General features: G+C 58.0%; 2 protein-coding genes across 9 annotated transcripts; both read left to right on the forward strand.

Moving 5' to 3' along the window:
- Positions 1–5,756: 5,756 nt before the first annotated feature.
- MATK (megakaryocyte-associated tyrosine kinase) lies at positions 5,757–11,257 on the forward strand. Of its 8 annotated transcripts, XM_085211949.1 has the most exons (14): positions 5,757–6,116; positions 6,671–6,790; positions 7,168–7,223; positions 7,392–7,505; positions 7,599–7,714; positions 8,120–8,339; positions 9,009–9,102; positions 9,178–9,243; positions 9,369–9,468; positions 9,549–9,633; positions 9,768–9,841; positions 9,986–10,181; positions 10,453–10,539; positions 10,617–11,257. In XM_085211949.1, the coding sequence occupies exons 3-14, from the start codon at positions 7,215–7,217 to the stop codon at positions 10,884–10,886; spliced, it is 1,431 nt and encodes a 476-aa protein (XP_085068075.1). In that variant the 5' UTR covers positions 5,757–6,116; positions 6,671–6,790; positions 7,168–7,214; the 3' UTR covers positions 10,887–11,257. The 8 variants fall into 8 exon arrangements, with proteins under 8 accessions (XP_085068075.1, XP_085068071.1, XP_085068072.1 ...); XM_085211945.1 differs by having other exon boundaries at positions 6,596–7,223; XM_085211946.1 differs by having other exon boundaries at positions 6,671–7,223.
- A 512-nt stretch (positions 11,258–11,769) lies between these two features.
- On the forward strand, positions 11,770–13,687 carry LOC100541793 (complexin-3-like). Its single transcript, XM_003213177.5, has 3 exons — positions 11,770–12,053; positions 12,779–12,866; positions 13,178–13,687. Exons 1-3 carry the CDS (start codon positions 11,902–11,904, stop codon positions 13,388–13,390), a joined length of 453 nt encoding a protein of 150 aa, XP_003213225.1. The 5' UTR covers positions 11,770–11,901; the 3' UTR covers positions 13,391–13,687.
- Positions 13,688–18,840: the final 5,153 nt, after the last annotated feature.

Consider the following 18,840-nt stretch of genomic DNA (forward strand, 5'->3'; position numbering starts at 1 on the left):
CCGGGCGGGGAGGAATGGGGCTGGAGCCCAGCCTGCACGTGGGTGAGGAGCGGGGGGGGCCGGAGCCCAGAGGCTGGAGGACCTCGAGCCCAGCGCCCAGTGCTGCTCTTGGGAGGGGAGGAAAGGGGTCTGGAGCCCAGAGCCCATCACTGCCCTCTGTTGTAGAGGAAAGGACCTGGAGCCTAGAGGCCATTACTGCCAGTGTGCGAGGAGGAGAAGGACCCCAAGCCCAGAGCCCTGCGCTGCCTTAAGACGAGGAGGAAAGGCCTGGAGCCTGGAACCCATCACTGCCTGTGGGCAAGGAGAGGAAGGAGCTCGAGCCCAGAGTGCATCTCTGCCCTCGGCTGGGGAGGAAGGGGGCCTGGAGCCCATCACTGCTTGCTGGCAAAGAGGAAGAGGGCTGGAGCCCATCACTGACTGTGGTTGAGGAGCAGGGGGGCCTGGAGCCCAGAGCCCATCACTGCTGTAGGCGAGAAGAACCCAGAGCCCATCACTGCTTGCTGGCAAGGAGAAGAGGGGCTGTGCCCGTTGCTGCTCGTGGTTGAGGAGCAGGGGGACCTGGAGCCCAGAGCCTGTGCGTGTGCGTGAGGGAGGGGCTGTGCCCATCACTGCCCTCTCGAACTGATCCTATCGGAGCAGAAACGCAGGCAGCAGTGTGCAGCAGGACAGCAGTGCCGGCACCTCCCGCCCCTCCGCATGGGCAGCACAGCAGTGCAGTAACATCGTGTGTGCGCAGCAAAGAGCTGCAGTGGGAGCCGTGCTGTGTTCCAGGTCCTCCTGCAGTGACCCAATGGGGAGAGCTGAGTCAAGTTTGGGCCAAAACTCCCCCAAAGTAACAGGAGAACATTACTACATTACCTGATGTTATTTTCCATTCACAAACAACATGCAATCTGATTATTCCTTAGCTCAGCAATGTAACTAAAAACCACGTTGGTGCACCGCTGTGATGAGCAGAAGAGCTGTGAGATCAGAGCCACGTGCACCAGACCCAAACCCTGCCCCACAGCCGCCCCATAGACTCCCTGTATGACAACACACCCTGCTCTATATGCTCCCATTCCCTACCCCATAGGACCCCCCCCCATAGCCCACCATGTATTCTGCCCCATAGGCCCTATACCCTGTCCCATATATGCCCCCCATCCACTCCCATAGCCTGCCCTATATACCAACCCCATAGCCCACGTGACCCACATCCCGCCCCTCAGCCATCTCCACATAACCCCCATAACCCCCCACCCTGCCCCACAGACCCCCCCATAGGTTGCCCATAACCCTACCCATAGCCCACTGCATATCCTGCCCCATAGACACTTTATATACCCCCATGGCTCCCCGCACCCTACCCCATCTCCTGACCCATAGACCCCCCATAACTACTTCATATCCTGCCCCATTAAACACCCCTAACCCACCTCATAGCCCCCACACTTCGCCCCATGTTCCCCTCGTAGCCTGCCCCATAGACACCCCATAACCCACCATGTATTCTCTCACATACCTTGCCCCATAGCATGCCCCATAGTAACCCATAGATCCCCTGCCAACCCACCCCATGTGCCCCATATCCCCCCATTCCAGTCCCACTCCCATTTAGCCCCCATTAACCCCCGCCCCTTTAAACCACGCCCCAGTTCTCGAGGCCCTGCCCCTACCAGGCCCCGCCCCCTCAGATGCAGCGCACCAATCGCAGCCCGGGAGGTGGAAGCGGCAGGTACGTGGCCCCGCCCCCTGGCAGCGCCCTCCACAGAGCTCCGCCCCCAGTGCTCCTCAGGCCACGCTCCTTTCCTCAACCGCCCGCAGGCCCCGCCCTCCGCGGCGCAATGGCACGAGGGCGGGGCCTCAAGGGGGGCGGAGCCTAAAGGGCGGGGTCTTAAATGGGTGGGGCTACAAAGGGGGCGTGTCCAGAATGGTGGTGCGGTCAGAAAGGGGTCAGGGGGTGGGACTGGGGTCAATGCAGTCCAGTAGAGCCCATAACTGTCCCATAGCCCACCTACCCACCCTATAGCCCCTATGAGTACCCCATAGCCACCCCATAACTGCCCTATAGACCCTATAGTCCCTATGATTACCTCATAGATCCCATAACCACCCCCATAAATCCCCTAGCCACCCCAGAACCGCACTATAGACCCTATAACCACCCCATGGGCCCCATAATGCACCCTCATGCCTGTTGCAGGCCCCAGAAGCAGCTGCTCTCGGCCCCATAGGAGCCCACACAGGTGGCACAAGAGCAGTGGTGGTGGCACAGTGTGGGGCTGGGTTGGGGGTGGCGTGTGGGGCAGTTGAGAGATATAGGGCTGAGACCCAAAAGTCAGTGTGGGGATGACTCATGAGTGGAGTGGGACTCATAAGTGCAGGGCTGATCCTTACGTGTAGGGTGGGACCCATAAGTGTGGGGTGAACAGATAAATGGGTGCTGAGACCCATAAGCGTGGGGCAGAAGGTCATTACTCCCCAGTCCCAGCCCCACTGCACTCCACGCTCAGCCCCATCGTGCCCTTGGGGTGCTCAGTGGCCATCAGCACCTGGAAATGGGGTCAGAAATGGGAAAATCAGTAACTATGGAAGTCACGGAACGACGCAGAATTCTGAGATCCTAAAAAAATAATCCTAGAATTCTCCAAATCCCAGAATCCTCAGAATCCTACAGCAGAATCCTGAAATCATGGACTCGTGGTGGGATTATGGGGCCCTGGGATCACAGAATCCCACAATCACCGAATTCCAGATTTCCAGAATCCCTAAATCTCTGAATTACAGAACCTTAAAACCAAAGAGTTGTGGAATCTCAGAGTCCCAGAACTTCAGAATCTCCAAATCCCAAATTTGGAGAATCGCAAAAACCCAGAAATCCCCAAATCCCCAAATTTCGGACTCCCTGAATGGTGGGATCCCAACTCCACAGCAATCGCCGAACTTCAGATTCCTGAAATCCCCAAATCCTCTCCTTCACCCCAACCTCATCAACTGATTGCTCATTAATTATCACTGATTAGCTATTATTTACCACAAAATGACACTAATTACCAATAGTTACCCAAAGTTTCACTAATTCCCCAATACTTCCCTGACCAATTACCCACAATTACTACTAATTATCCGTTACTTCCCACCATTTAACCCTAATTACCCCATAATTACGCTAAAATTACCCACTATTACCCCATTACCACTAATTACAAATCAATTACCATTAGTTACGCAGTTACCAATTAATTGCCTCTAATTACTCCCAATCACCCCCAATTGTCATTGATCCCCACTAATTACCCCCAATTCCCACTAAATCCCATTAATTCCCCCATTCTTACCCCCCTAATTAGCACTAATTCCCACTAATTATCTCTCAATTCTTACTAATTATCCCAAAATTACCTATACTCCTCACTAATTACCACCACCATTCCCACTTATTCTCACCAATTATCTCCAATTACCACTGATTCCCACTAATTACACCCTCAATTCCCACTAATTCTCCATAATTATCCTTAAATACCCTCAATTACCACTAATTACCCAATTCCAACTACTTACCCCTAATTCACCCTAATCACCTGATTCCTGCTAATTATCCCCAATTCCCACAAAATCCCACTAATTGATCCCCAATTCCCGACAATTACACCCAATTACCCTCTATTTACACTAACTACCCCGCAAAATCCCATTAATTACCACCAATTCCCGCTAATTACCCCCAATTCCTACTAATCATTCCTTATTCTCCCCAATTACCCCCATAATTACCACCAATTACCCCCAATTCCCACTAACTCCCCCTTATTTCCCCAATCCCAATCCCCATAATTCCCTCAATCCCCCAACTCCCCATAATTCCCCCTAATTCCCACCTATTCCCCCCTATTCCCCATAATTTCCCAGTTCCCTCCAATCCCATTCCTTCCCATTCCCCCAAATCCCAGTTGGGGATGGGTCAGGGTTGGGATTGGGATGAGGGTTAGAGTTGTTGTTGGGGTTGGGATTGGGTTTGGGGTTAGCTTAGAGTTGAGGATGGGGTTGAGGTTGGGGTTGGGGTTGGGTTGGGTTTGAGGATGGGGTTGTCATTGGGATTTGGGTTGGAGCCTGGGTTGAGATTGGGATTGTGGTTTTGCTTGGGGTTGGGTTGGGTTTGGGGATGTGGTTGTGGTTAGGGTTAGGGTTGGAAATGGGGTTGGGGTTGGGGTTGGGATTAGAGTTAGGGTTGAGGTGACGGTTGGATTGGGATTGTGGTTGAGATTAGAAACGGGGATGGGGTTGGGAACAGGGTTGACATTGGGATTTGGGTTGGAGTCTGCTTTGGATTTGAGTTTGAGGTTGGGGGTGGGGTTAGAGTTAGGATTGGGGATAGGAAGGGGTTGGTGTTGGGGTTAGAATTAGTCTTGGGGTGAGGTTTGGGGTTGGTTTTGGAGTTGGGTTAGAGTTGGGGATGGAGTTGGGTTGGAGACAGTGTTGACATTGGGGTTGGGGTTGGAGTCTGGGTTGGGGACAGGTTTGTGTCTGGGGTTAAGAATTACGGTGGGGATTGGGATTGTGTTGGGGTTGGAGTTGGAGTTGTTTTGGGGTTGTGTTGGGGTCGGGGTTAGGGGTTAGGGTTAGCATTAGGGTCAGATGCACTTCAAGCCCTGAGCACTCACACGCGGTGTTCTCAGAGCACATGCAGATTTCTGAGCTGTTCCCTTTCCGTACATCTCTAACCCCAGCCCCAACACGTGTCCCCACTGCATCCCTTCCCAGCTTTATTCCATGTGAAGAAAACCACAGGATTTCATGTCTGACGCCTCACGGTGCAGCGTGCAGCTCTGCTTCACTGCTGTTTGGTACACAGTGAGGATTACACAGAATTACTTCTGCATTAAAATTTCTTAGAATTTGCCTGGTCATGCTGTTTCATTGCATCCCTCACCCCAACCTAACCTCAACCACAATTATAACCCCAATCCCAACCCCAAACCCAATCCTGAACCAACCCAAACCCAACCCTGATGCCAATCCAACCCAACCTCAACACCAGTCCAACACCAATCCCAGTCGCAGCCCCAATCCCACTCCAACCCACCCTCAAACCATCTCTACTCCCAAACCCAAAACAACCCCACTCTCAACTCCAAGCCAACCCAACCCAATCCCAATCCTCACCCCTACCCAACCCCAACACTCACCCAACCCCAACCCAACCCTTAACCCAACTCCAACTCTTATTCCAACCCAACTCCAACACTAACCCCAACCCCATCCCTTTCACCTCCGTATTTCTCTCTTCTACATTCCTTGAGCTGCTGATGCTTTTAGAGCTCCTAAAAATTGAAAACCAAATAATAATACTACAAAATCCCTCAAAAGAAGCATTTTTGCCCCAAACGGCATGTTTTCCTTCCTTCCTTCCTTCCTTCTTCCTTCTCCTTCCTTCCTTCCTTCCTTCCTTCCTTCCTTCCTTCCTTCCTTCTCTTTCCTTTCTCTTCTTTCTCTTCTTTCTCTTCTTTCTTTCTTTCTTTCTTTCTTTCTTTCTTTCTTTCTTTCTTTCTTTCTTTCTTTCTTTCTTTCTTTCTTTCTTTCTTTCTTTCTTTCTTTCTTTCTTTCTTTCTTTCTCTCTTTCTCTCTTTCTCTCTTTCTCTCTTTCTCTCTTTCTCTCTTTCTTTCTCTCTTTCTTTCCCATGTTGCTATGAAAATTTGAAGTATCAAAGTGTGATCCCATGGTCTCCACTTTCACTTTTCCTTTCAGCACTGACCAACCGTGGAGGAACTGCTTCCTCCCCGCTGTGTCTGGAGGTCAGCGATAACAGCGCTCGGCGATGGCTCCTGGACGGGTGTTTCCCTGTGCTGTTAAAGGGCAAAAGTCGCTTCGAGTGTCATTAACTACGAAGCCAGCTCTGATTAATGATTGATGGCAGGCGGGCACTAGGACCTCTGGGACGTTGCATCTCCGTAACCAGAAGAGAAATGAGGAAATAACACCGTGGCTCTGCCTGCGCCCTTTGGAAATAACACAGCGCTGCTCCGTGCGGGAGGAGTCGCTTGTCCAGGAGTTCAGTGGTTGGAGTGTGGTTGAGTGGCCCCGTAGCTTCACAGCCCCAAAGCATCACAGCCCCGTATGGACACAGCCAGGGGTAAGTGAGAGGGCTGGGGTGGATGTGGGTGAGATGGATGTGGGTGAGATGGATGTGGGGTGAAGGCACTGTGTTCAGTGGGGAGACCAGCCTGGCGTCGCCTGTTTGCGACAAACATCCACCACTTGTCCCCACTGACCCTTCGTAGCACCATAGAATGACTGAGGTTGGGAAGAGCACTGCGGTCACCAGGATCACCAGCAACCTGTGCCCACCGTACTGCAGGGGGTGGTGGGAAAGTGAAATGCTGGGGCTCTGTGCCATCAATCTGTCCGGTGTGTTCTTCTCACTTTTCTTCCCACTCATCATGCTCATGGTGCAGGGACTTTCATGGGCTGTGTCCCCAAGAACAGATTTTAGGACAGTGGGATCTCCATGGGCTAAACTTCCCCAGGAACAATCTTCAGGGCAGTGGGAGCTCCATGGGCTGAGCGTCCCCAGGAATAATCTTTAGGACGAGGTCTGAGTTGCACCCACAGGAGTGTGATTCACAGCTGAGTGCTGTCCCATGCCCGGTGCACCGGTCCTCATCTGCTCGTTGTCACGGGGCTCAGTGCGGTGACGCAGAGGAGTGATGGTGACTCACCTGCAGAAAGAGGAACGGAGCAAGGAGTGTCAGCGGCGTTCCAAGGCGTGGAGCTCCGTCCAGGACCGGCTTTCCTTGCAGGGTGAAGGTGCTGTGTGTCGCTGCTCCATGGACCAGGCACAGTGCCTGGGTGGGCACTGCGGGCTGTGATGGGACAGCAGGGAAGAACGGGGACCTTGCAGATGTGAGATGCCTGGCGGTGACCCCGCAGGGGCAGTCAGTCCCTCACTGCTGGCATTGCAGCCCATCACCCCGTGCCTCTCCCAGCCTCACATCTCGTGGCCCCAGCAGCTGTGAGCTACAGACAGGAGATGAGAAAGCGAGTTCCTGCCAAAACCACACGGCGCTGCGACGGCCTCATGTGGCACTGGGGCACTGCTGTGCTCGGTGGAGGGGGTGGGGATGAGGCCAGGGCTTTGGCTCAGCCTCATTTCTTTGTGGCCCCATTTGGTTTCTTCTCTGCAGGTGACATCAGGAGCAGACAGCAGTCCCTGATGCGCTGACAGCCAATCATGTCCAGGGTGAGTGGGGCTCACTGTCCTCTCCTGCACTGCACCAGCACAGGGATGTGACACTGGGGCATCCCATCCCACCGGGATGTTGTCCCCGTCCCATGTCACCATGTGGTCCTTCCAGCTGGGGCTGACCTCGGGGCTGAGCATCCCGGTGACACTGCCTTCTTCCTGCAGAAACATTGGCCTGCGGGGACGCAGTGCGTCACCAAGCATGACCACACCAAGCCCAAGGCTGGCGAGCTGGCCTTCCGTAAGGGAGATGTGGTCACCATCATCGAGGCCGTGGAGGTGACCGCTGGGGCCGCAGGGTTGGCAGTGCCACCGGGTCCAGGACCCCCTTCGTGGTGGGGTGTCCCCTTTCTGAGACCATCCCATCTGCAGGGCAGGAATTGGTTCCGTGCGCGGCACAACGAGAGTGGGCAGGAGGGGCTGCTGGCAGCCGGAGCGCTGCGGGAGCGCGGGGCCATCCGTGCTGACCACAGGCTCAGCCTCATGCCGTGAGTACTGTGGGGTCCCAGCAGCTGCAGGGGTGACCCACACATTTCCCCCCCCAAGTCTGGAGGGGCTGCTGAGGGCAGAGCAGCCAAGAGCCCGGGTCACCGAGGGATTTGTTGGCTTTGAAAACCACCGTTATGCCCAACCATCTGGGACAGCCCCAGTGGGGAAAGGGCTGCTGTGGGGTCTGCGTGGCCTCTGTGTGGTGTGTGCTCCTACTGCCTTGCTGCTGGTGCTGAGAGAGATCCCCAGCCCCACATCCCCTCACTCCTATCCCCACATTCCCACACCCCTCACCCCACAGCCCCCATCTCCACATTTTCTCACCCCTCACCCCTATCCCCACACCCCATATTCCTGCATCCCTTCGCCCCACACACCCCCCATCCCCACACCCCTCTTCCCAGCTGGTTCCACGGGAAGATCTCGGGGGTAGAGGCGGTGCAGGAGCTGCAGCCCCCCGAGGACGGGCTGTTCCTGGTGCGTGAGTCGGTCCGGCACCCCGGTGACTACGTGCTGTGTGTGAGCTTTGGGAAGGAGGTGATCCACTACCGTGTGCTGCACCAGGAGAACACGCTGAGCATCGACAGCGAGCAGTACTTCTGCAACCTCATCGACATGATCGAGGTGAGAGCCCCCCTTCTGCAGGACTTTGGGGTCACTCCAGTTTGGCACACAGTGATGGAGAAATACGAGGTGATCCTGACCCCATGTGTCAGCGGTGGGCGGTGTGACATCATGGCCACCTCATCCTGTGGCCCCTGGGGCTTCACCACAGCTGTGGGTGGGTTTTGTTATTTGCTGCCATTCTCCATCCCATGATGTTCGCTAGGTTTGGGGAGCCGTGGGTGCGCCCACTGTGCACTGCTTGCTGCCAAATATAACACTGGCTCTCCTGCTTCCAGAAAGCTCTTCCTCCAGCTCTTTCTCTACCCTGACCCACAACCACTCTATGCCTCTCCTCTGGGAGTTCATGCTTCCTGATCGTTTCCAAGTTTAGACACAACTTCTGCTTTCAGATGGTCCTTTTCTCCTTTTATCTGCCACTGCTGTAGCTCTACCTCTGCCTCTGCTGCAAACCACCCCCTTCCCGTCCCCCACCCCGGGGACAGGCTGCTCCATTGCGGTGTGCCCTGACTGTGCCCCACAGGGAGATGTTGGTTTGGGATTTCCCACTGTGTAGGATGGGCTCTGTGCACCTGATACGGGGGTAGCACGGGGTAGCTTTGGTGCTGGGGTCCTGCAGAGCACCCCATGGCCATTTCCCCACTCCTCACCCCCTGCCCCATCCTGCAGCACTACACGGAGCAGCAAGGAGCCCTCTGCACCAAGCTAGTGAAGCCCAAAGCCAAGAGCGGGATGAAGTCAGCCGAGGAGGAGTTGGCCAAAGGTGGGAAGGGGTGAGGGCCAGCTCTGGGGGAGGAAGTGGTTCTGGTGCCATCTGACCCATACCTGTGCGTTGCAGCCGGTTGGCTGCTCAACCTGCAGCACCTCACGCTAGGAGAACGCATCGGGCAAGGCGAGTTTGGAGGTGAGATGGGACCAGAGGTCTTCAGCCAGATGTCCCTGGAGAGCATCGCCAGATGACTTTCCTGGGTGCCATCCCTGCTGCTCTGCGGGGTGTCCCCATGCCTGATGCCTTGCATCCCCCACCAGATGTCCTGCAGGGCGAGTACATGGGGCAGAAGGTGGCTGTGAAGAACATCAAGTGTGATGTGACCGCCCAGGCCTTCCTCGCCGAGACCGCCGCCATGACGTGAGTGGGGGGCACAGGGGTACGGACAGACCCCATCCCATGGTGTTGAGGGTACCCCTGACCATGGTCCCTCACTTCAGGAAGGTCCGACACAAGAACCTGGTGCGTCTGCTCGGTGTCATCCTGCACAACGGCCTCTACATCGTCATGGAGTTCATGAGCAAGGTGAGGGTGGCCGGGGCTTGGATGATAGGGCCGATTGCGGCTCCATTTTCAGATAAAACCTACAGTTTGAGGCTGGGTTGGGTGGATTCTGGGAGCCCCATCCCAATGCTCCTCACACGGCTCTCATCCCTCAGGGCAACCTGGTCAACTTCCTGCGCACGCGGGGCCGCGCGCTCGTCCCACTGCCACAACTCCTGCAGTTCTCTCTGTGAGTCTTCCTCCCATCGCCCTCATCGCTGGGGACCTCCCTGAGACACGGTGACACCGGGACGGGGGATAGGTGACACCTGAACAGGGTGATAGGTGACACCAGGGCAGGGGGACACACGGTGATGCTGCCCCACCACCTCAGGGACGTGGCCCAGGGCATGGACTACCTGGAGTCCAAGAAGCTGGTGCACAGGGACCTGGCCGCCCGCAACATCCTCATCTCCGAGGACAACGTGGCCAAAGTGAGCGATTTTGGCCTGGCCAGGGTCAACCCCCACGGTGAGGACACCACGCTGCTGCCCGTGAAGTGGACGGCTCCCGAGGCTCTGAAGCACAACGTGAGTGATGGAGCAAAGGGACCCCAGGACAGCTCCCCCAACCCATCCCTCCACCCCACCCCATCCCAGCAACCCATCTCTGCTCCGTGCTGACTCCCCATCTCCCCACATCTGGGCTTTGTCCTGATCCTCATCCTGAGGGTGAGGGCATCTCCTGCAGGATGGGGGGGGATGGGATGGGTGTGGGGTCCCTCTGCCATGGGGAGGTGAGGGTGCAGCCGGGAGCGATGGTTCCCCAGCTGGCTGCAGCTCCCGCCCCGTGCCACGGCAGAAATTCTCCTCCAAATCGGATGTGTGGAGCTACGGGATCCTCCTGTGGGAGGTGTTCTCCTTTGGCCGAGCGCCCTACCCCAAGCTGGTGAGTGCAGGGGTTCACATCCTGATGGGTTGCAGGGGATGGGGACGTCCCTGATGCCCCCGGTGGGGGGATCCCAGCTCCCTGCTCCACCCGCAGAGCCTGAAGGAGGTGACAGAGCAGCTGGAGCAGGGGTACCGCATGGAGCCCCCCGAGGGCTGCCCGCCCACCGTGTATGCACTGATGAGGAGCTGCTGGGAGATGGAGCCGGGCAAGCGGCCGTCCTTCAAGAAGCTCACAGAGAAGCTGCAGAAAGAGCTGAAGCACCTGAAGGACGTTTAACCTACGCTCCACACCCAAGGAGCAGCCAGGACCCACAGGAGAAGCCCCCAAGTTGGGGAGCAGTGTGAAAACGGGCAGCCTGGAGGCTGCTCCCTCCTGGTGAAGATGGGGCAGTGGCTCTGCAGGGTGCCTCCTCCCCTGCATGCACACAGAGGATGCAGTGTCCTCCCTCCATCTCCCAAGAGGATGCAGTGGACAGAACGAATCCCTCTGTCCCTGTGGGGACCTTTGCCCAGCCATGCCTGGGGACACCAGGAGCACGAGGTCCTTCTGAGCCCCCTCTTCTTTCCCAGTAATGGGAACAACACGGGATGTCCCATCCTTATGGAAGACAACACCCCATTGCTGGCACAGCCCCATGCTGGCGCTGCATGGATACACCAACCGCATTCAGCTCAGCCACACAGATTTGGGCCTCTTGATTAAACCACAGAAATTAGTTGGGCAGTGTCTTTAAGTCTCCAGACTCACATTAGGGCTATCCCTTGTTTGGGGTGAGCACAGAGGAGGGGTGGGAGCCCCAGCTCCCTCAGCCCCCCATGCACAGCCCAGCCCCACTCTGCTCAGGTCTGTGCGCAGAGCCAGGGATTATTCTTTTAATCAGAGCCTGTATGGGAATCGCATATAGATTATGGGAGCAGGGCAGGGGCAGCCCCAGGCACTGGCTCACAAGCAATCTCAATATCTCAGCGGAGCAGGGATTAACAGGAGCGTGGGGTGTGCGTGTGTGCGCACCCACCCCATTCCTTGTCTCCCTTCCAGTCCTTTGACCCTGGGTTGATTTTTTTGGCTCATGCTCTCACATCTCCCCCATGCCCACTTTCTGCACCTCTCGCCCCACCACAGAAAGCGGCTTTGGGTACCCACTGTGCCCCTCCATCAAGGCCCAGGCAATGGGTTATTTCCACCGAGTCCAGGTCCACAGCACCCTTGGGTGCTGCACAAGAAGGTCTTCCCACCCCAGTGGCGGTGCCTTCCCCTCCTAATGCCATAATCCAGCCCTTATCCCGGGTCCTGCTGACCTTGCAGGCGCCGGACCCAGTGCTGGGCACAGTGGGGCGCGGGCACAATATCCACCCACCCATGGCTGCCTTCTTCACGGCCGCTCTGAGGAACCTGCGGGGGGGTGAGGAGGAGCCCAAGGCACCCCCCAAGGATGGCAAGGCGGCTGCCCTGCCCCACGGCATGTCCCGCGAGGAGTTCGAGGAGTACCAGCGGCAGCTGCTGGAGGAGAAGTAAGGCTTGGTTGGGGCTGCAGGGTCCCCATGCAGTGGGAGCGGGGCATCACTTGTCCCCTGTATGTGTGGGACATGGACAGGGAGGCTGAGGGTTGGAGCAGAGTAGGTCCATAAAGTGCAGGAGGTGTCCATGGTGTGGGATGTCCCCATGGTGCAGGAGGTCCCACGGTGAGGGAGGTCTCTACGGTGCAGGATGTCCTCATGGTATGAAATGTTCCAATAGTGAGAGGTCCCAGTGGTGCATGAGGTCCCCATGGCATGGGATGTCCCCATGTGCAAGATATCCTTATAGTCCAGGGGGTCCCCATGGTGTGGGATGTCCCCATGGTGCAGAAGGTCCCCATAGGTGCTGGTGCAGGGACTCAGCATTCTGCAGATGACAAGGGAGAGGGAGATGCCAAGTGCCACCCTCACGCCAGGGCCCACAGATGTGAGGGAAGATGGGGACAGGACTGGGCTGCACTCAGGTACCACCACCAGATCTGGGTGATTTGGGGATGGTGTCAGGGTGGTGAAAGGCTGTGGGAGGAGCGAGTCCTCCCACTACAGCTGTCACCACTGGGTAGGGGGCGGGACACAGACCCTGGCCTGGGACCCCCAGTTGCAGTCTCACATGGACCACTGCACCTTTAGATCCTTGGATGGGTGGAGATACGCCAGGCTGGGGGGCAATGTGGGGATTCAGCTGGGGCAGAGGTGACAACACGTCACCCATCACACAGGATCGAGCGGGACAAAACCTTTGCGCACAAGAAGGCAGAACGGGCAACTGTGCGCATGCACCTGCGGGACAAGTATCACCTTGCCCAGGTACGGACACACAGGAGTACCCTGATCCCTGAGCCCCCAATACCCCCGAGCTGGGTGGCAGCCATCCTCCCCCTCCCCAGTCCCATAGGATGGGAAGCGATTCCTGAAGAGGGCAGCAAACGGCTGCTGTCTCCATCCATCCTGTCCACCCGCGCACGCATCTGTCCAGCAGTCCCAGTATGGGGCTGGGCAGCAGCTGGGCCCTCAGACCTCCCCATCCACGGGTGTCCCAAAGGAGCCCGCTGCTCCCGCTCCCTCCCCAGGCTGCTGGGGGTCCATTGCAGCACCGGTGCCATCTCCCACCCACACAGGATGAGCGGGACGATGCCCAGCTGCACGTGGTGGGCGGTGCAGTGGAGTTGCCACAGGAGCTGGCTGCCATGGTGCGTGGTGAGGAGGAGGAGGAGGAGGAAGAGGGCACCTTCGCATTCCTGACCAAGCTGCAGGACGTGGATCTGGTGGCACTGAGGGGCCGTGCGCTGGGCACTGTGGATGAAGTGAAGGAGAAGTGCTCCCTGATGTAGTGCTGGGCAGCACCAGCAGGGTCAGAGCCCTGGGAGCGGGTGGGTTGTGGATGTTGTGGGTGCAGTATGCCAGGCTGGGGGGCCCTATGCCTGTGCTGGAGGTCAGTTGTCCTTGCCTAAACCATTCCCTGGGGTTTCTGGGGGCTCGGGGCAGAAACGCTGGGGTCCTTTCCACCCGATCCCATCCCCACGGCGTCCCCTGGTGCCACCCCAAGTCCAGCCAGGCAGCAGTCCCAGCACTCCCACCCCCACCTCTGGAATCTCCTTAGCTGTTCGGATCAATAAAAGTGTCATTTTGTGGGATCAGTCTCGTGTTCGTGCTGCTGCATGATGCCACCATACCACACAGCACCGCCTGCACCATCCCCATCCCATGCAGTGCCAACACCCCAGAGCTGGGTTGCACTGTAGGCTTTCCCCACCCCACACACTGCCCCACGCCCACAGTCTCACCACCCCAACCCATGCCTGGACCCCACAGGCTCCACAAGGGGGGAACGCCCCCACCTGGGGGTCCCCACTGTGCCCCCTCCCCCCGCTGCAGGCTCAGCAGCACCGTGGGCTTAAACGCCGCTGCGCGGGCGACTGCCGGAAGGCTGCAGGCTGCTGAGATCACTAATACCTGCCTATTTTAGGGAGGTCTAATCTGCCTGAATCGCCTGTCCCCAGGGACTAAGCTCACTGAACCCGTGTAAAATGCACCGCCAGGGCTGGCCCTGAACGCCACCGCCCGACAGAGCCGGGCCGGACTCACGCTGTGTTCACATGAAAGGAGGGCCATGCTCAGCCGCCCCCGGGCTCCCCACACCAGGGCCATCTGCTCCAGAAAGGCCTGCAGGGCCTGCGGGGCCTGGGGGATCTGTGGGCCTGCAAGGTCTGTGGGGTCTGCAGGGCCTGTGGGTTCTGTGGGGCCTACAGGGCATATGGGGCCTGCAGGGCCTGTTGGGCCTACAGCGCATGTGGGTTCCGTGGGACCTGTGAGGCCTGCAGGGCCTGTGGGGCCTATGGCTTCTGTGGGGCCTGTGGGGCCTGCAGGGCATGTGGGACCTGTGGGTTCTGTGGAGCCTGTGGGGCCTATGTGTTCTCTAGGGCCTGTGGGGCCTGCAGGGCCTGTGGCTTCTGTGGGTTCTGTGAGGCCTGTGGGTTCTCTGGGCTTATGGGGCCTGAAGGTTCTGTGGGTCTTGTGGGTTTTGTGGGGTCTGTGGGGCCTGCAGGGCATGTGGGATGTGGGGGGTGCGTGGGGCCTGAGGAGTGTATGGAGCCTGTGGGGCACTGTGCCCATGGCAGTGGGGCGGAACCCAGCACTGCTGGGTTGGAAGTTGCACCGCAGCTCTCAGCTGCCCCAGCACAGCAAACAGGGTTGTGGGGTGTGGGTCCCTGACCCCCGTGTGCTGCTGTAGCAGCGTCTGCCGAAGCCCCCAGGCCTGGTGCTGTGGCTCCAAAATCCCCACCACCCCCACCACCCCTGCCGTGCAGCTCGTGCAGAACTTCTCTCATTTGGACACAAAATCAACCTGAGCTGAACAGGACACGGCTGTACGCCCCCTGGCCCCTTCGTGGGGCTGCCCAGTCCCACCCCACATCCCCGCCATCCCCCATGACCGGGTGCTGGGATGGCAGCACTCAGGTCCCCATCTCCCCATGCTCCCCACAGGGCGCCCGGCACCAGCTGGGATCCGGGTCAGGACCCTCTACCAGGTCTCCCCAGCTAATCGCCCTGCCCCCCCGCCGCGCCCACATTGCCACCTGTGCCTCCTCACCCTTTTGGGGTCACCCCTGCCACCCGCCCGCCCGCCCCGGGCCTCTTAATGAACTAAAAAAGTGACAAATCCCTGGCAGAGCTGGTCACGTGCGGCCAGCGGCCCCCGGCCCCGACCCCCGCCCCGGCCCCACCGCCCCGGTAAGCTGACGCAGCGTCTCTAAGCGTTAGCAGCTTTGCCCGCTAATAGGATTAGGGAGGTTTAAAACTGTCATTTGAGTGAACTAAACCCCCTGATACTCTGCATTGCACCTTCTTAACCAATTTGCCTTCAATTAGGGTAATTGGGAAACTAGCAAAGAAGTATAGCATTAATATTTTAAAGTGATGAAGCGATTACGGGCCTTGGACGAGGAAGCAAATCAATTTGCTATCTGCTCCTAAAAGGCAATTATAATCATTTGTCAAATCAGCCTGCTGGCCTCCCCCGCCCGTGTGAGCCAACACCTTAAGGCGGTTTAGCGGGGCCGGCTCCGCACACACGGCCCTGGTGGGTAAATCCAAATCCGGGCAGCTGGGGCGGCTGCGCCCGCGCCGAAAACCAACCCACGGGTGGTCCTGGTGGGGACACGACGGTTTTGGGGGGGATCTGTGCGCTCTGGGCCACTTTGGAGCTCTTGATGTCTGCATGAAGCTCGGGGGTGGGGGGGGTCTTCCTGGGGCAGCTCTGCACGCTGTGTCCTCGTGGTGCTGCTGGGAAGTCAGCGGAGCAGGGGATATCGGGGTCTTCTCACTGCCATTGTGGCGGCGCTTGCACAAGGTGCTCATTGGGATCCATTTAATTGGGATCCATCCCATTGGGATCCAGGATCCCAGCCTAGGAATGTCCCCACCACCCTACAACAGCGCAGGGGGATGAAGGGTCACAGTGCAGCACTACCAGCAGTGACACGCAGTGGCTCTGGGGTCTGCGCCTGGTGTTCATGGCAGTGGCACTTCCGTGGGACGGTACAGTGCCTGGGGTGATCAAAAGCCCCGCGATGACGTTCAGCATCTGAAAGGGGAACTGTGCTATGGAGAGGATGGGGGTGGGAGGAAGCCGACACAGTGGCCAAGGGCTGTGGTGTTGGCAGGTGACAGGAAGAGGGTTTTTGGGGAAAGTAAAAGGGAGTGGAGGGCAAAAACAGGAATCCTGGCAGCAGGTGGGCGGCACCCAGACTGGAGGAGACCCCATCGCAATGCTCCTGGCCCCCAGTGGGGCAATGTTTCTGTCCCACAGCCCTACAGGCATGGGGCTGCCTGCACTGTGGATCCACATCCCACAGCCTATGGCCAGACCCCATGGACAGCCCCATGGCGTGTCCTCACGCTCTGTCCCATGCCCAACACTTGTCCCTGCTCTTAGTCCCCTGTTCCTTTCTGTGCCCCATGGCTGACGTGACACACACAGATGGTTCCAGAGCTGGTTCCCAAAGCTGGTACCTGTGGTTGGTCCTGAGCTGATCCCCGTGCCTGGTGTGACATCCACAGCTGATCCCACAGATGGTCCCCAAGCTGCTCCCAACACTCGAGACTGCTCTCTATGCCCACTCCCCACACACGGCATGACACCTATGGCCAGTTCCTACTGCTGGCCCCCATCCTTGGTGTGACATCCACAGGTGGTCCCATTGCTGCATCCCATGCCCACTCCCCACGCCTGGTGTGACGTCTACGGCTGATCCCATTGCTTGTTCCCATGCCTGGTGTGACATCCATGCTTGATGTGACATCCCTAGCTGGTCCTATAGCTGCATCCCATGCTTATTTGCCATTCTTGGTGTGACATCCAAAGATGGTCCCATCACTGGTCCCCATGCCTGGCATGGTATCCACAGCTGATCCCATAGATGGTCCCCAGGCTGCTTCTAATGCCTGGTGTGACATCATAGCTGACCCCTTGCTAGTTCCCATGCTTGATGTGACATCCAAAGACTGTCCCATTGCTCAACCCCGTACCCACTTCCCATGCTTGGTGTGACAACCACAGCTGGGCCCATCTTTGGTCCCCATGCCCACTCCCCATGCCCCATGTGACATCCACAGCTGATCCCATAGCTGGTCCCCATGTTCACTCCTCATGCCTGGTTTGACTTCCACAGCTGATCCCACCACTTTTCCCCATACTCATTCCCCATTCCTGGTGTGACTTCTATAGCTGGTCCCCATGCCCAATGTGACATCCACAGCTGATCCCATCGATGGTCCCCAAGCCGGTCCCACTGCCCGCTGTGACACCCACGGACGTCACACCCATCCCCACACACTCAGCATCCCAAAGGACCCCACACGCTGCCACGAGGCCACCCCATCACCTCCACTGGGGGACGCAGCCCCCATGGCATCCCCAGCACAGCCCCATTCCCGGCGGCGCGGCGCTGGCAAAGCCGAAGGAAATTGTTTCTCTCCCTCCCCCTCTCCACCCCCCCCCGCCTTTCTTCTCCTCGCCCCGTGTTTCTAATTCTTTTTCCTCTCCCATAATGAGGGGATTACAAGGAAAACTCCAGCAGGACGCCTTTGTGGGGAGACAATCCGAGCGGGGAAGGCAGCGCGGGGCTTTGTGCGCCCGCAGCCCCCCCGGCCCGCCCGGCGCTGGGGGGACATTTAGAGCAATTACTTGTCCAGAAAGTAACTGTCAATCATTCTTAAAGGGGAAGGCCTCCAATTAATAACCTCGTCTTAATCCTTTGGACTCATTTCCAATCTGCGGGGCCTTGGTGACATCTGCAACACTAAATAAAGATTCTCCCGAGCCTTAGCGCGGCGGTTCTGTGACAAATAAGAAGACTAGAGGCAACTTTGGCTGCCAAGCTGCAAGATTGGTGAGGTTGAGCCGCTTGTTTGGTTCCCAGGAGGGACCGGCAAAGTTAAATACTCCTGGAAAAGCCGCGTCGGGCCCAGCAGGTAACGCCGTTTTACGGGAATTTGGGAGAAAGTGCCACGGGAGGAGGCTCAGAGCAGAGCTGGGCTGGGCACAGTGCTGTGCTGTGCTGTGAGGACGTGGGGGAGGACGGTGGGTGTCCCCAAACCGCCCCACTGTGCGTCCCGGGTGCCCTCCGATCCCCAAAGGGAGCGACAGCCACTGTCCCAAAAGCTCCTGGAGGACACGGAGTGCAGAGCCCACCTGCAGCATGCGGGGTGTGGGGACACCGATGGCCTCAGCAGCTGAAGGGCTGCCTGCTGTGCCCACTGGGGCGGTAGGGCTGTAGGGGGACGTGGTGCTGTGGGGCTGTGATGCCATGGGGACTCGATGTGACGGTGCTGGGGACGAGGCGGGTGGCAGCGGGGCACAGCACATCCATCCCATGGGGTGGTTTCTCTCTTCTTCCTGTTTTCTTGGGGCCTCCTTTCCTTCTGGATGGGTTTGGGGGCCGTCCCATACACAGCCCTGACCCTCACCCCACTGCCCCAACCTTCCCTGTCCCCACTTGTCCCCATCCCCTCACCCTGTGGGGTCCCACACCACTCACCCCTCTCCCCTCTCCTTGCAGGTGTGGAGCTGCGCAAATGAGAAGCGGGTGAGTGTGAGTGGGATGGCAGAGAGGGTCCCCAACCCTCCCCGTGCCCCCCAACCCCAGCACGGTGACATCAGGGCACTGCACCCCGAGGCTGCAGCACCCACACCCCACCAGAGCCCACGGGGCTGGGAGGTGTCACCCAGAGCTGCACGCTCTGCACACACTGCATGAGGATCCCATGCATTTACTGCATG

Source organism: Meleagris gallopavo, chromosome 30 (assembly GCF_905368555.1).
Source record: "Meleagris gallopavo chromosome 30, MGAL_WU_HG_1.1, whole genome shotgun sequence".
NCBI lineage: Eukaryota > Metazoa > Chordata > Aves > Galliformes > Phasianidae > Meleagris > Meleagris gallopavo.

Bases quoted from the DNA above. Each gene is read 5' to 3' on its own strand.
- MATK (XM_085211945.1), top strand. The intron at 9,103-9,177 runs GTGGGAAGGGGT...TGTGCGTTGCAG, and splicing joins CGAGGAGGAGTTGGCCAAAG to CCGGTTGGCTGCTCAACCTG. The intron at 9,842-9,985 runs GTGAGTCTTCCT...CCACCACCTCAG, and splicing joins CAACTCCTGCAGTTCTCTCT to GGACGTGGCCCAGGGCATGG.
- LOC100541793 (XM_003213177.5), top strand. From the start codon at position 11,902: ATGGCTGCCTTCTTCACGGCCGCTCTGAGGAACCTGCGGGGGGGTGAG. The intron at 12,054-12,778 runs GTAAGGCTTGGT...CCCATCACACAG, and splicing joins CGGCAGCTGCTGGAGGAGAA to GATCGAGCGGGACAAAACCT. The intron at 12,867-13,177 runs GTACGGACACAC...CCACCCACACAG, and splicing joins ACAAGTATCACCTTGCCCAG to GATGAGCGGGACGATGCCCA.